The 17,448-nt window shown below is 34.7% G+C and overlaps 1 protein-coding gene across 1 annotated transcript in view; it reads right to left on the bottom strand.

The window, feature by feature from the left end:
- Nucleotides 1-17,448, bottom strand: part of LOC138705365 (serine/threonine-protein phosphatase 6 regulatory ankyrin repeat subunit C-like) — a 35,234-nt gene that overhangs the window by 1,113 nt on the left and 16,673 nt on the right. The window contains exon 7 of the mRNA XM_069834153.1: nucleotides 4,209-4,271. Coding sequence (XP_069690254.1) covers nucleotides 4,209-4,271 — 63 coding nt within the window. The remainder of the gene's footprint in view (nucleotides 1-4,208; nucleotides 4,272-17,448) is intronic.

Below are 17,448 nucleotides of genomic sequence, written 5' to 3'. Positions count from 1 at the left end.
CGCACATACGTGCTACATGCCCTGACCATCTCAAACGTCTGGATTTAATGTTCCTAATTATGTGAGGTGAAGGGTATAATGCGTGCAGCTCTGCGTTCTGTAACTTTCTCCATTCTCCTGTAACTTCATCCCCTTTAGCCCCAAATATTTTCCTAAGAACCTTATTCTCAAAAACCCTCAATCTCTGTTCCTCTCTCAAAGTGAGAGTCCAAGTTTCACAGCCATAAAGAACAACCGGTAATATAACTGCTTTATAAATTCTAACTTTCAGATTTTTTGACAGCAGACTGGATGACAAAAGCTTCTCAACGGAATAATAACAGGCATTTCCCATGAAAGTAAATCTATACTAATAATAAATCTATAGCCAAAATTTTTCTGGTAATTTTCGATTTTTCAAAATTAATTGGTGTTAACATGTATAATTAACCATCCTGAAACCGAAAATCGCTTTTTTGGAATTTTTGTTTGTATGTCTGTCTGTCTGGGTGTTTGTTACCTTTTCAAGCGATAATGGCTGAACCGATTTATAAGAAAATTGGAATATAAATTAAGTTCGTTGTAACTTAGAGTTTAGGCTATATGGCATTCAAAATACTTTATTTAAAAGGGGTGTTATAAGGGGCCTGAATTAAATAAATCGAAATATCTCGCTTATTATTGATTTTAATGAAAAATGTTACATAACAAAAGTTTCTTTAAAAATAACTTCCGATAAGTTTTATTCTACACAAAATTTTGATAGGACTGATATTTAATAACATTAATGAGTTTTAAACTTACAATAACGACATCTAAGGCGCTCTGCTGAAATAAAAATAAATGACTTCGTCTATAAGGGGCCTTGGACAACAACAATTGAAAGCTATTAAACATAGCCTACAGAGAATGTTTCTGTGTTTGTGTGAAGTAATATCGGAAGCTATTAATTGTTTAATTATTATTTCACCATTGGAAAGTGTAGTTTCTCTAGATGGACATAATTCTACAATGTTATTACAGTAACTTCTGAAACATATAGCAAGTAATATAAAGTATACACGTTAAAACTAAATGATATGTCAATCTTCATTAAACTATGGTTGCATGCACAGTAATAACAATTAAGAAACATGTTGAAGAAATTGTCATTGCACCAAATGATTGCTCTCTGGACCAAAATGACCGCATTTTAATTATTTAAATACAATTTAAATTAAGTATCATATTAAACGATTTATCCTTCTATCAAACACGAATGTTCCCTGGATCAAATGTCCTATTTTAATTACGTAATCACTTTATATTTATTTCTAACAGGTGCAGCGGAGCGCACGGGAACGGCTAGTATCAAATAAAATGTGTGCCTTGAAAATCGAGGAAGATTCGATAATTTCTAAGTTCACAGCTATAACGAAACCTCGGTTGATCGAGTTTTAAATGACGCGCGCTCATGTGCTACGCGAAAACTGTGAGAAGGAAAAAAAATTATGGTTTATTTAACGACACTCGAAACTGCAGAGGTTATATCAGCGTCGCCGGCGTGCCGGAATTTTTGTCCCGCAGTTCTTTCACATGCCAGTAAATCTACTGACATGAGCCTGTCGCATTTAAACACACTTAAATGTCATCGACCTCGGCCGGTATCGAACCCGCAATCTCGAGCATAGAAGGTCAGCGCTATATACCTTATTTTATTTCAAGGAGTGCAGTTCGGTGGCTCCTTTGAACACCCACTTACAGATTTATGACTTCCTATACAAACACCTGTGACAATTCCATCCTGTCCCCTCATCCCAACATTGCACAGTTGCCACAATCCTGGTGACCCTTGAAATGAGACTGACGGGATTCTTGGAATTCGGAAAAGATGCGACAACTCTGCCTACACGTGGATTTGACGGGAACCTGTCAATTCTTCTGAACGAGGGTTGTGATTGGTTACTAACAGGAGAAGACAAGATTTCCGTCACAGTAAGGAAGACATTTATTTATGACAACCAATTAGTAGGGGGCAGTAGATGGTCTGTCGGCAAAGTCCTTTCTATGAAACTGCACTCCATGGGGGGGGGGGGGGAAGTATACCAACTACGCTACCGAGGGCGACTGTAAGAAGGAAGCGAGATTATTTGTGAGGAGGAAAGGCAATTTTTAGTAGGTTATTTTACGACGCTTTATCAACATCTTAGATTATTTAGCGTCTGAATGAGATGAAGGTAATAATGCCGGTGAAGTGAGTCCAAGGTCCAGCACCGAAAGTTACCCAGCATTTGCTCAAATTCAGTTGAGGGAAAACCAGGAAAAATGCTCAACCAGGTAACTTGCCCCGACCAGGATTCGAATCCGGGCCACCTGGTTTCGCGGCCAGACGCGCTAACCGTTAGTCCACAGGTGTTGACTACTACTGGTAGTAGTAGTAGTAGCGTAATATGCATGATCTTCCTACTTGCTCATCTATTCATAATTATTCAACCCGTTCCAGACTTGATATATATTTAAACAAGAATAAATATAGTACTACAAGCAATAGTTTTATTTCTATATCATATAAACTTTATAACTCTTTACCCTTGAATATAAGAAGTAACTCATATTTTACTTTCAGAAGGTTAGTGAGAAAGGCATTGATGGCAAATCCACTCTATAATATCAATGATTTTAGTAATAATGTTTTAGATACTATTGTTTTAACTTCAAGTAAATGACACCTTAATCATTTAATGGGAACGCAATTAGATATAATGTCACAGTTTTAACCCTTTTTAATTTATAGATTAATTTTATTACTAAATGAAAAAAATATATAAATTTTGCTTTTATTTGTACATTTTAATCCCATCTTATACCATTCCTTTTAACACTTTTAATTTCTTTTTGTAATTGTCTGGCAATTGTATATTTATTTTGATTTTATTCCAATATCTTTTATAGGTCATCTATTATATATTTGTATTTTGACGTTGTCTATGGGCTGTATATTTGCTGAATGACATTAAATTATCTATCTATCTATCTATCTATCTATCTATCTATCTATCTATCTATCTATCTATCTATCTATCTATCTATCTATCTATCTATCTATCTATCTATCTATCTATCTATCTATCTATCTATCTATCTATCTATCTATCTATCTATCTATCTATCTATCTATCTATCTATCTATCTATCTATCTATCTATCTATCTATCTATCTATCTATCTATCTATCTATCTATCTATCTATCTATCTATCTATCTATCTATCTATCTATCTATCTATCTATCTATCTATCTATCTATCTATCTATCTATCTATCTATCTATCTATCTATCTATCTACCCATTCATCCACCCATCCATCCATCCATCCATCCTGCCTGCATGTCTGCCTGCCTAGTTTTATTTTGCCTGACAGAGTTAAGGCCATGTTCTCTTCCACTCAACCAGGTTTGAATAATATACATGAAATACATAATTATGTAATAGAATACAGAACAACAAAAAAGAAGATAGGTTAGAGATTACATAAAATGTAATAGAAAATTACAAATAGTCTAGATCAGTTAGCTATATTATATAAGGAGAATATAAAATAAAATAGAAAATTACATGTAATCAAAATCAAACATATAATAAAAATCTAGGCCTACTGAGAGGTGGTGGCGTCTTTGCCGCTGGGCTACATCTCTACTCCCCATAAGAATGGAAGTAATCTATTCTAGAACATTCACTGTAGCAGATTCTGTTTATTGGATCAACATTTTTCGTCACGACTGGATTCCATGGTCTAAATCAGGGATGCAAAACTGATATGCGAAAAGCATTTTTTCCCCTTCCACAATCCCACAGTCCCAAAACTAAAAATATCGAATAGATTCGTAAGATTTGCAAGCCAAGAGAAGTCCCTCATATGAACTCATTCCTGTTCACCTCTGCGTATCAAAAGTCTGACCTGATAATGGTCACACTTTGGTTTCTTGAAGATCTTTTAAATCACTCGCGAACAGTCAAAGGTCCACGAACCACAGATTAGGAACCGCTGCCTTAATGTATTAATATTAGTTCATATAGCGAACTATGCAAATAAATTTAACCAAATTACAAACTATACTAAAAGTAACACAATTTCTAATCTTCAATAAGCAAAACTTTACTAACATGCGTGACTTTGACTGAATCATCAACCGATGACACAGGCATATTCATTTTTTTATGTTTACACCAGTAACAAAGACAAAACTCACTTGTTGGGTGTGTACCAGCTTTGTCAGGTTTTCCAGTTGCTGAAGAGCAGAATGCAGGGCGTTCTGAAAACAGGCACAGTTGGCAGCAATGAGCAGTATAATCTTTTCTTCAGACTATTACACTTTTACTACGTCATGCTTATTTTGACCAAAAAAAAAAACGATACGGTACGACGTGTTTCAACCAATCTTAGCGCTTATCCTACAATTTCTATCACTTCCCTAACATTTCGTTTCTATCACCTCCCTAGCATTTATTTGTTTTTATCACCTCCTTTCTTTGTTTGCCTACATTGTACTTTCAATAATTGTGCCTTTTAAAATGATTCATGTTTACCTATTTCATTATCCTTAATTAAAACTTTTCTATCATTTATCTTGTTTGTATTATTTAGGTAATGTTATAGCTTCTGCTGTATGAGATTATGGATAGTCACGTATCAGAATTTGTTTAATGTATATTGATAAGTAAAGTGGAATGCAGCTGTTTTAATAAAAATGAAACTGAATCAACAAAGTCTTCTTGACTAGTAATCGTCCATAGAGTTCAATGAAGATTGTATAGTCGGCACAACTGGTAACAAGAGAACTGCTCATAACACACTACTGACATCTACTACCTCATTCTCAAACACCCTTAGCCTCTGTTCCTCTCTCAAAGTGAGAGTCCAAGTTTCACAACCATACAGAACAACCGGTAATATAACTGTTTTATAAATTCTAACTTTCAGATCTCTTGACAGCTGACTAGATGAGAAAAGCTTCTTAACCGAATAATAACAGGCATTTCCCATATTTATTCTGCGTTTAATTTCCTCCCGAGTGTCATTTATATTTGTTACTGTTGCTCCAAGATATTTTTTTATGATATATGATATATTTATTCCACCACCTTACATCGGTCGTGATTGCTCTTCACATTCTGTATACAGTGCCATCACTCCTTTGTCTCCAAGATATTTGAATTTTTCGAAGGGTAAATCTCCAATTTTTATATTTCCATTTCGTATAATATTCTGGTCACGAGACATAATCATACACTTTGTCTTTTTGGGATTTACCTCCAAACCTATTGCTCTACTTGCTTCAAGTAAAATTTCCGTGTTTTCCCTAATCGTTTGTGAATTTTCACCTAACATATTCACGTCATCCGCATAGACAAGAAGCTGATGTAACCCGTTCAATTCCAAATCCTGTTTCTTATCCTGAACTTTCCTAATGGCATATTCTAGAGCGAAGTTAAAAAGTAAAGATGACAGTGCATTTCCTTGTTTTAGCTCGCAGTAAATTGGAAAAGCATCAGACAAAAGCTAGAGATATATTTTCCTTATTAATACCAAAATCGCGAAATTACTCAGTTACACTAATGACTAAAAGTCATTCCGTAAACGAACATGGTAAGATAACCGTGATTATGACATTCCTTTCCAAGCGTTCCGATAGCACCGTGATATCGTGCTTGATCACTAAGAACAAGGCTCTATGTTCAGATCATGATGTCGACTTTTTATTTTAATTCATAATGTATGTCAAATGTATTGCCATTCTATTTTACTGTAATGTTTATAAATACCCATTCTTAACATTAGATCACTTTTCATCGCATCATTTGAAATGCCTTTCAGATTGCGACAAGAATCGAAGAAAAATTATACAGGGTGTTAAAAAAGTGTCCAATATTTTAGGAGGTGCTAGTATGCATCAAAACAAGAAAATAATGTCTAATAAACATGGGTCCTACAAAACATACTTTCTGAGATCTGAACACTTGTTCATACGAGGTGCTCAATGTGATGTCCATTCATGGCAATGCATTCCTCTGCCCTTCGGCGTAAGGAAACACTCTTTGAAATTGACTTGGTTCCTTTATGTGTCCCCATAACCAAAAGTCTAGGGGATTTAGGTTTGGGGAACGAGCAGACCAAGATGTGGAGCTTCCCTACCAATCCAGCGGTCCTGAAATGTCAGCTTCAGGTGTTAACGCACATTGTGGAGAAAATGTCCTGGTGCGCCATCGTGCATAAACCACATCTTTAGTCTCTGCTGACATGACACATTCTCCAGCATGGTAGGCAATACGTTAATAAGAAAGTCCTGATAACGATCCCCAGTTAATCTCTGTGGTAGCACGTATGGATCTTTAATCTATCGCCGAGAACATCTGCACATACGTTGATTGAGAATCGGTGCTGATGCCTTGTTTCTTCAACTGGATGCGGATTTGCATCAGCCTACACATGCTGATTACGAAAATTCACAATACCATCTCTGCTGAACCTCGCTCTAATCCGCGACCAACTTGTATTTTCAGTATTCTTTGCGGCGTATCATTATTCCATGCTAGGGGTGTCAACTACGGTACGATGATCTGGTAGCCTGCTGTATTGTAGGGCAGAGGAATGCATTGACATGAATGGACGTCACATTGAGCACCTCCTATGAACAACTGTTCGGATCTCAGAAAGTATGTTTTGTAGGACCCATGTTTATTAGACATTATTTTCTTATATTACATATATTATATATTACGATGTACCGAAGTACATACGGTATTTCAGTGCAGAAATTCTGCGTCACCATATGATGATGGAAAAGTGGAACAGAGAAAAATTCTCTCCGGCACCGGGATTTGAACCGGGTTTTCAGCTCTACATTTATCCATTAAGCCACTGAATTTTTCTCTGCTCCATTCTTCCATCATCATATGATGACGCAGAATTTCTGCACTGAAATATCATATGTAATTCGGTACATCGTAATATATATGCAAAAATAATCACTTTCTGATTTAAGACGGCGCTTATTCCGTCGGATCCCGGCCACTTAGTCATTCATAACGAGTGCACCTCTGCACATGTGTGGACATTGTGCCACTGCCATACATCTATGACGTAGTGCATGAGGGTAGGCCACTAGAGGGAACCCAAGAGGTGGAACTTAAACTGAGAGGATTCGATCCGGCATCGGGATGGGAATCCGGTGTGGCTTAATGGATAAAGCGTCAGTACGTAGAGCTGAAAAGCCGGGTTCAAATCCCGGTGCCGGAGAGAATTTTTCTCTGTTCCACTCTTCCATCATCATTATTTTTCTGTTTTGAGGCATGCTATCACCTCCTAAAATATTGGATACTTTTTAACATCCTGTATATTTCAAATGCTGACAAAACGATGCCGTGCGGACTATCGCTTTGGAGAACTGGGCATGCGCAGTGTGTTGCAAGCGAAACTTATACAATAAGGGAGTTCCAAATATTATTTCCGTATCTGTACATTGATGTCTTTTGGAGTATTAGAATATTAATAAATATAATATTTAAAAATTAATTCATATATAAAATAATTCACGAGAAGTAACTAACATATTTTACTGAATATTATTGCTCTTTTATTTGAATAAAAATAAATACAAATAAGGGTTTATTAATAATTGGAGATAACGATTCTTTCGTTATATTTATGTCACATATGATTGTGATAATTGAAGGGTTCAGTACCATAGTGGGCCAAGCGCCATTTACTAAAACCGTGGAAAACAAGGGTTAAAATGAAGTTATTACCATAATTCAATGGAAACATATAGCAAGTAATATAAAGTATACACATTAAAACTAAATGATATGTCAATATTCATTAAACTTTGGTATTCACTTAACTTTAACTCTTGCTTTCTCCGTTTTTAATAATGGCGCTTGGCCCACTATGGATCTGAACCCTTCAATTTAAACAGCATAGGCCTAAATAGAATGTCTACAAAAACGTCCGTGTTAGAGAAGTTGTTTATTATTTATGTAATTATACTCCAAGTAATTATGGCTTCTTCAAACAAAACTATTACACTTTAAACATACTGTAGCTTCGCTTTGTACAGCTAATGTACCCTAGCCGTTGCGAAAGTAGAACAGAAAGATAACATTTTCTACGAAAAAAAATTACTTTTTACAGGATTTCACGTGCAGTTGAAAAAGAATATTGGCAGTTATTAGCGTTTATCTCTACTATTATCGTATTTACATTCAGAATTTTTTTGTAATAACTATAGCCTCGGTTTTATCGCAGGACGTACTAATTTTTAGTTGTTATTGGTCATAATTAGCATGAAAAGTGTTTTACGTAATTTGTTTGTTTCTTAATCTAGGATAAGTTACAGTCACAATCGTATAAAACAATGCCACATCTTACGAAATTTATATTAAAATTATTCCTCCATTAAACCAAAATGTAATAATTATAATAAACTAGCTACTTAAGCAAACTATTTTATTAGTAATAATAATAATAATAATAATAATAATAATAATGATAATAGGCCTAATAATAACAACAATAATCATCTAGATGGAGTTAAATTAAACATGAGAAAGAGAATACTTAATTTGAAGTACTTTACAATGACTATTTCGTTTATATGACGTCATTCCATTTTCGGCCAATGAAGTGTAATGACATTTTGAATTCCAACCAATCACACTCATACATCGCGATAATTTCTGCAGCTCGATTTAGCACTATCAATTTTATTTATCGCATGTTCATTCTTTTGTTTAGTCAGTGTCGCCAATTGTTCCCGCGTAAATCGATGAGCATGAATCCATTGTACTAAATAAATAGTGTGACCTCCTACTTCCACATCTACATCTTCATCTTCTAATTCCATGTTCATTGTATCTAAAGAAAACGACACTCCTTCATAACAATTGTTCATTTAATTAATGTATTAATCAGGTTATTTGTAATTATACTATAAAATATTTAAATTAAATTATAGCAGAAAATGAAAACACATTTCTGTTAACGGAAGGGAAAAGCGCAGTACATGTAATTAAGAGTTTTAAACTTGTATTTCGCTTTTCTCAATTGGCATTACTGAATAGCATTCAATTTCTTTATTCCAGTAATCGTTATTCATCTATTTCGACTTCACAATGTCTGAATAGGTTAAGTATTCATAAATATACAATTATTAACATTTTGTGAGCGAATTTTAGGGCCATATTATTTACATTTTTATTTTATTCACGAACTAGTCCTAATAAATGTCACTCGAGGTCTGAGATTTCCAAAATAAATCCACTCGCTTCGCTCGTGGATTTATCGGCAAATCTCAGGCCTCTTGTGACGTTACTAGGCCTATAGATAGTTCAGTACTATAACGTATTGAGAACTCTGATGTATTTTTAATTTATTCATTATCTAATGGTTACTTTGTATAAATAATACATCTTTATATGACACCTATTTTTATTTTATTCATTACTTATGGCTTATAGTTATTGATATGACAGCAAGAACTCTATTAGAAAAGCTTAATTTTCTTATTGTTTCACTGCATTGGTTGTTGGTGGTTATTTTTCATGTGCGTTCACTATCAATAAATTCTTTAATGTAAGTTAAGAAAACAGGATAGAATTTACTACAAGTCCATAAAAAAGCTTTCGTTTCATTTCTGAAGAAAGAATATAGATCTACACAAAGTTTAAATGTCTTGAGACGTCAATCAACAAAATTTTGAAAAGTGCACGTGTGAAATGATACCAACATTTGCGTAGAATAAACTTCACTAAGAATGATCTGATTTTTTTTTGTGAGCACTAAGAAATAAATTTCCAGTTCAGTTCTCACTCCGTAAATTTATAATCGTGATATTATGCAATAAAATAACATTTAAATAGAACTAACATACCTACCTTCGTATTTCATATTTGATCATATATATATATATATAGCCTATCTGTGGCCGGGAGGAAAATGGTCTTAAGTCAATTTTTTGTGAAAGTGAGATTTTTATATATTCTGAAAACTGAAACAATTCTCTACAATCTGGTAAAACGGTTAAAGTCAAATAAGACTCCTGACTGGATTTATAGAGCGTTACCAAATACCCTAAGTACTTTTTTTTTTAATCGAGCGCACACAGAATAAAGGACTTAAGAATATTTAATACTTTATTCCTTACAAACCATCACATGTTTAGTTTCCATGCTTCCCTATTAAAAAGGTCGAACTTGTATTTTAGCCATTTCATCGCATACTAATGCCCTTTCCTTTTAAAATTTTAAGCACCAGGGTAAACAGTCCTATAATTGTTTAAGACCCATTTTGCATTCCTTATAATTTACATTTCTCATTTATTTTGACGTGAAAAAGGTCTTATGTTTAAATACAGTAGTCCCTTCTACTCAGTTTGGCTTCTAGTCTTGAAAGGGCTTAAGTGTGGCTAGTTTTGGAAACTTACTTACTTACTTACCGGCTTTTAAGGAACCCGGAGGTTCATTGCCGCCCTCACATAAGCCCGCCATTGGTCCCTATCCTGAGCAAGATTAATCCAGTCTCTACCATCATGTCCCACCTCCCTCAAATCCATTTTAATATTATCTTCCCATCTACGTCTCGGCCTCCCCAAAGGTCTTTTTCCCTCCGGCCTCCCAACTAACACTCTATATGCATTTCTGGATTCGCCCATACGTCCATACGTGCTACATGTCCTGCCCATCTCAAACATCTGGATTTTATGTTCCTAATTATGTCAGGTGAAGTATACAATGCGTGCAGCTCTGCATTGTGTAACTTTCTCCATTCTCCTGTAACTTCATCCCCCTTAGCCCCAAATATTTTTCTAATAACCTTTTTCTCAAACACCCTTAATCTCTGTTCCTCTCTCTAAGTGAGAGTCCAAGTTTCACAACCATACAGAACAACCGGTAATATAACTGTTTTATAAATTCTAACTTTCAGACTTTTTGACAGAAGACTAGATGACAAAAGTTTCTCAACCGAATAATAACAAGCATTTCCCATATTTAGTCTGCGTTTAATTTCCTCCCGAGTGTCATTTATATTTGTTACTGTTGCTCTAAGATATTTGAATTTTTCCACCTCTTCGAAGGATAAATCTCCAATTTTTATATTTCCATTTCGTACAATATTCTGGTCACGAGACATAATCATATACTTAGTCTTTTCGGGATTTACTTCCAACCCTATCGCTTTACTTGCTTCAACTAGAATTTCCGCGTTTTGGAAACAGTCAAGAAAATTCCTAATGAACAACTTTACCTATTTTAGGAGAAGTATAAAAAATAATACCCAGGAAAAACCTCTTAATTAAAAAACTCTCTAATTGACACCAATTTCAATCTTTCTACCGCTCTTCTGAAAAGTATAAAATTTGTACTTAAGCCCTTTTTCCTCCCGGCCATAGATATATATATTCAGAAATAAATTTCATTAGACTCAATCAACGGAAATGCAGCCTCCTCAAATAAATTTATTGATATCTTTTAAATTAATAAATATCACCAATATATCCATATAACGAATGATTTAAGCTGTTAATTTATTTGAAAAACAAATGTCACAATTAAGCCTGACTGTTGAAGTACTGTCAAATTGTTCATATCCAGCGCACTCAACATCGTGTTTTACCCTTCACAGGACAAACGTGGTTATTTGGATCCACAATTATATGATAGTTTCAGTCATCTTAATTTACCATGTCTAACCTCATACTGCACACACTTTACTGCCTAAAATTTGGCCTACCACGTCATAGACAGGATATTCAACAAGAATTTGTTCTCATCGGCTTTCCCACTGGGCTAGCTAAACCGCAGCTGATGATAGCAAAATAACGGGAAATTTAAAAGTAACATTTTTAAACCAAATGTAATGAAAGACCTGAGCTTTGGTGAAACGTGTAAGGCTAGCACATGGCTAGGTAAATACTTTGAAACGTGCATTATCTCCAGTGCGTATAGCTACCCACTGTTAAATATCACATGTAATGCCTCACTAAGTAAAAACTGTATAACTGTTACACTATGACAGTTCTGATAATACAAGTTTTAATGCCCTTCATTTGTTTCCTTGAAAGATATCGTTAGTTGAAAGCCTTGGAATAAAAAAATTCACTGGTATTATATGGGTACACCGTGTTTCAAATTTATGGTAACATTTTCATACGATAAACCTATTATTAAGTAAGCATTAATGAGAAATTAACGTCGTAGCCTATACGTCATCTGATAGTTAAACTTTCAAAGTTACAAATTCTAAGTTTCGGATAACATATAATAATTTATTTTGATATGGGAGACATTGTTGAAAAATGGCAAGTTCACAACATAAATAATTTTTATTTCTGCAGACTGCGAAAACAAATTCAGTAACAATGGTTACAAAAGTTGTTTCGTAGACATTTCAGAATTATTGTCCATCTACTACACCGTTAGCTTGGACGTGCTACCGATATTGATCTGACCTATCGCCGTTGGCCTCCCAGGTCACCAAACTTGACACCATGTAACTTTTTTCTTTGGAAGTTTAAGAATGCAGTTTATGTGCCAGCTCTACTCCAAGATCTTGAAGAAACAAGATAGCGGATAGGTAATTGCTGCGATTGCATCCATAAACAAAGATATTGTGTTGGACAGAGTGTGGCAAGAATATGACTATCGCATTGGTGTATGCCGTGTAACAAGAGGTTCTCACATTGAGTATTTTATTACGTGTTAATAAAATCTTTGAGAGTTTCTTAAATTGTATTCACAAAGTTATTGCCATTCATACTTAATAATAATCACATGAAAATGTTATCACAATCTGGTATACAGGGTGATTCACGAGGATTTAACGCGACTTAAGGAGCTTATTTCCGAAGAAACTCTGAGCAAAAAAGTCATATAAACATTTGTCCTAATCTCAATATTTTCAGAGTTACACTAATTTGAAGTTGTTAGTAAAATACCTTTTTTCCTTTAGTTTCAAGGATAAAAATATATTACAAATATAGAATGAACTATTCAAAAGTACCATTTCTTTAATTGTATAATATTCTAAAGCTAAAAATGTGTTCTTAATTGCTTTGTACAGATTTTGTTTCTCAATTTTTAACTAAAAGTTACATTATTCTTACGCACTTATCACAAAAATTGTTAGGCCTACAAATCATACGACTTTAGGAACTTGATTCTTTACAGTTTAATTATGCATCCTAATGTACAGTCATAAAGAATTTACAAGAGTGGCGTGATTTGTAACAATTGGTGTGATAAATACGTAAGAAAAATGTAATTTTATAGTTGAAAATCGAAAAAAAAAAAAAAAAACTGTAGAAAGCAACTATGGAACTCACAACACATTTTTAGCTTCAGAATACTAGATAATTAAAGAAATTATACTCCTGAATAATTCATTCTTTATCTGTAACATTCTTTTACCTTTAAAACTAAAGAATAATGGTATTTTACAAACAAATTCAAATTAATGTAACGCTGAAAGTATTGAGATTAGGACACATGTTTATATGACATTTTTTGCCAGAATGTCTTCGGAAATAAGCTCCGTAAGTGACGGTAAATCCTCGTGAATCACCCTGTATACAGTCACGGAGCTCAATTCGTAGGGAATATGCATTCATAGATAGTTGCTAACCATTAGGATCGCCACTATCGTCTCATTACACACTATGCGAAATAGTACCAGCACAGTCTATTGTTCCTAGTACCCTCATCACCTCAAGCTTCGTGACTGTATATACTAGACTGTGGTGTTATAATTTCGAAACACGGCGTACACTGGCGTTCAAAGATGTGAGGCTATCAAATGCAAAGCTCGCCCTATCCAGGTAAAGTGGTTTGTCAGAAAATAGAAAAACCCGTTATGGATATGGACAGTTTTGCATTTGATAGTAGTTTTCTGAGCTGTATGGACGAGGAATTAGATAAGTTTTGCACAAACTGAATATATCAGTAGATAGAGAGTTGCAAGAAGTGCAACACCCCATATGTAACTCATTTTTTTTTAATTTTGGATAAGGCGAAATTTGCACTTGATAGCCTCACATCTGACTTACAATTTTCTGATCTTGTAAGCGACCTTTCTAATCACGGAATAAGTCAGAACCAAAGATATACCAAATTGACTAAATTTGAAATTGACTCTATTATTGAAACGGTTAAAAAAGTAAACGTTGATGTAGATTAAGTATAAATCATTCTAATAATTCACAGTATCAGCGATTTCCCGCTAAATCTAGGGTTTTTGCAATCATTAGAGGAGGTGACATTTTAAATTTTATAATGCGGATATATTTATATACTATTGATGACACTGACTATTATCTTCGCCATCTATTTATGGAAGTAATAATTAAAGAAGCCATATTTACACGAACAAATTATTATCGATCATTGTCATTTGTAGGGGCCAGGTATCTTTGAACGATTTTATGATCGTGTAAGCGAACTTTCTAACCATGGGATAAGACCAACGAGTTAGAAAGAGGATCTCGTTGGATAAGACAGAACCATTTTTTTTTAATTCGTCAACTTTTGGATACAGTATCGAAATCTTGGGTGATCTCCCGACTGTTCCTAATTACTTTTACTTATTGCTGAGAGGTAGTTCATTTATGATGCTGCACTCCCGTCATAACCAGGATGAACAGCGTGAAAACAAATTTGACAGATAACTATGAGAAGAGGAACAAAGGTGTACGATGTCTTGTGTAGTACTGAGGGTTATAAGTTCCAAGTTTTGATACATACACATTTTGGTGGGAATGTGTCTGTTTATAAAATGTTTCAGCGAATCTCCTAATGATAACTGGGATACTTTCCACTTTTAGATCTTGATGTATCTCTTCGTTTCTTGTGTACCACCCGCTGTTATGAATTACACGTAATACTTTATTTTGTACAACTCGAATGGGATCTAATGTTGTCTTAGGTGCGTATCCCCATACTGTAGAACCATACAAAAGCACTGATCTAATCAGCAATTTATAAATTGTTACTTTTTTAGATGTTGACAATGTACGTGAAGACAGAACCAAAGATATAAAAAATTGACAAACTTTGAAATAGTTCCCCTAGTTCTCAATAGGGGCACAATTATTGGGACCAACGAGTTAGAAAGAGAAAGATATAGAGTGGTCATTGCGCCGCCATGTTTGAAGAAAATTGAACGACCGTCGGTAATGAACTTATGCGCCCAAAACAAAGTGGGCGTGGTGATAACTACATTAGAATCGTCAGCTGTCTCTCATTTCGTTTGCATAAATCAGTTAAACTGAAGTGGAAAAACCTAGTATTTCGTCAAATACGTGCTAGGAACTTAATCTAAACTTATGTACGCTAAATTTAAAACACTTGAGCTATTCCTAGAAGGAATGCTTAAAAGAATAACCTAAGCAAAATTGTCATGCAGTATGACAAGAAGTCCTAGCAAATATACTGAAGAAAATGTTAATATTCCTAGGTTCTTTTAAATGCGACCTGCAAGATTGACTATAAAATGAACGAGTATGATTCGGATGATTTTATTAAATTGTTTTCCCAGTCTCTATACGTTGCAAAACTATTTACTATACCATAAGGTATAGAATGAAAGTAGGCCCTATCTATAGTAAACAACCTTTACCTCCAAGCTTGTAACGTGGGTGAAACATGATAAAACTCGCTTTCAGTTTTTTTGTTACAGTAAAGTATAATTATTATCGAAGTGTGAACGTGAGGCCAACAGCCGGCTGGTCTGTCTGAGCCTTTCAAGGGCTGTGGCACCACAGATAATTATTAGTGTATAATTGAGCACCCACGTACAATAATAGGGTAAGTAGTTACGAAATATATTCATACTTACCCCATTATTGCACGTGGGTGCTCAATTATGTTCTTTCATGTCCTTCCAGTCAAAATACTAACAACAATACGACCTACCCCAGAGTTTTGCGTTATTTTGGATGCGAGTGTCGAAATACAATTTTAATATTTGATTGCTATTACTAGGTTTGAAACGGAATTGTAGCGGTTTTATCCGTATTTAGTTTAACTTTATTACTAGTGAACCATTTATTTGTTTAATCGTTTGTCTTCGAAATAGGCCTACTTCTTGTAAGCTACAGCTCATCGTCTTCTTGTATAAGCAGTAAGCACAGAAGGAGCACAAATAAAGGATGCCGGTGTCGAAATACAGTTTTAATATTGTGTTGCTATTTGTTTTTCACTGGGTCTGAAACGGAATTGTATTGGTTTTATCCGTATTTAGTTTAAGTACATTACCAGTGAACCATTTATTTTGTTTATGCCGGGCGTTGTTACACATTTATGCATGAAAAAAATGCTGCTAATTAACAAAACTATGGACTTAACTTCATAAAATTTACATTAAATATGATATATCAGTTGTCTTTTTCCTTTTGACATGGCAGTTATATGCAGCACACACAACAGCCATGTTTTTTCTTCGTTTCTTTGTAGTTCTTACCTCCGTTATACAATATTGTAAGCAGACGAATTTTTACAAAGGTGGGCGCTTAGCTCAGATCTGCCGTGTTTCGCGGTGGCACCGCAAAGAGCGCTGTACAGGACAACATGACCACTCTATAGTCTTCTCTTTCTAACTCGTTGATTGGGACAGTTAAAAAAGTGTCAGAGAAATTTATTTCGTAGATTAAACATTAATTATTATCACAATTGACAATATCAGTGCTTTCTAGCTAATCCCAGTGTACAGTCAATTCAGTGAGAGGAAACCAAGGATGAAACATTGAATTCCATAATGCGGGAATATTTATCTATAATTGGCAATAGTGACTGTTATCTTCGCCATCTATTCATAGAAGCAATAACTATACTTGTTTTTTTTTAAAGATGGGACATCATATTTCTCTACACGACTGCGAAAGGCAAGGGTCCATAAGAGACCTGGAACTTATTGAAACAGGCATATAAAGTGCCAACAATTAAAAAAAAAAAAAGATGGGACATGACATGAGCGTTGCGCTCGGAAACACAACTGAATGTCACATAGCGTGGTAGGCCTGTTTCTATGGTAACAACGGTTGAGTTGCCAAACTTACAGTTCGCACATGGCGAGTACTTAATAGCTCTATTGGCGACATTTTTATGCACACAATGTTAGCATTCGTACGTTTCGTCTTTGATTCTCTGTCGATATTTAATTGTTTTCTTACCTTCGCGTCAACTGTCAATGAATGTTTTAACGTCAGCCATCTTAACGACAATTGCTACATTCCATCAGCTGGCAGCGTGGTAGCACAGTCTACTATATACAGTCGCGAAGCTCAATATGTAGTAAAAATGCAAACAGGGTTAGTTGCCCACCACTAGGATCGCTACTAACGCCTCATCATCGCAGATCTCTCTCCTAGCAGCCGACAAAATATGTTACACTTTCGTTGTCGTGTTCTTTTGGAAAAATTAACACCTTCCTTCCATTATTGA

Source organism: Periplaneta americana, chromosome 1 (genome assembly GCF_040183065.1).
Source record: "Periplaneta americana isolate PAMFEO1 chromosome 1, P.americana_PAMFEO1_priV1, whole genome shotgun sequence".
In the NCBI taxonomy this organism is placed as follows: domain Eukaryota; kingdom Metazoa; phylum Arthropoda; class Insecta; order Blattodea; family Blattidae; genus Periplaneta; species Periplaneta americana.
The sequence above is the reverse complement of the archived record's forward strand: the minus strand, read 5'-3'. Positions and strand labels throughout refer to the sequence as shown.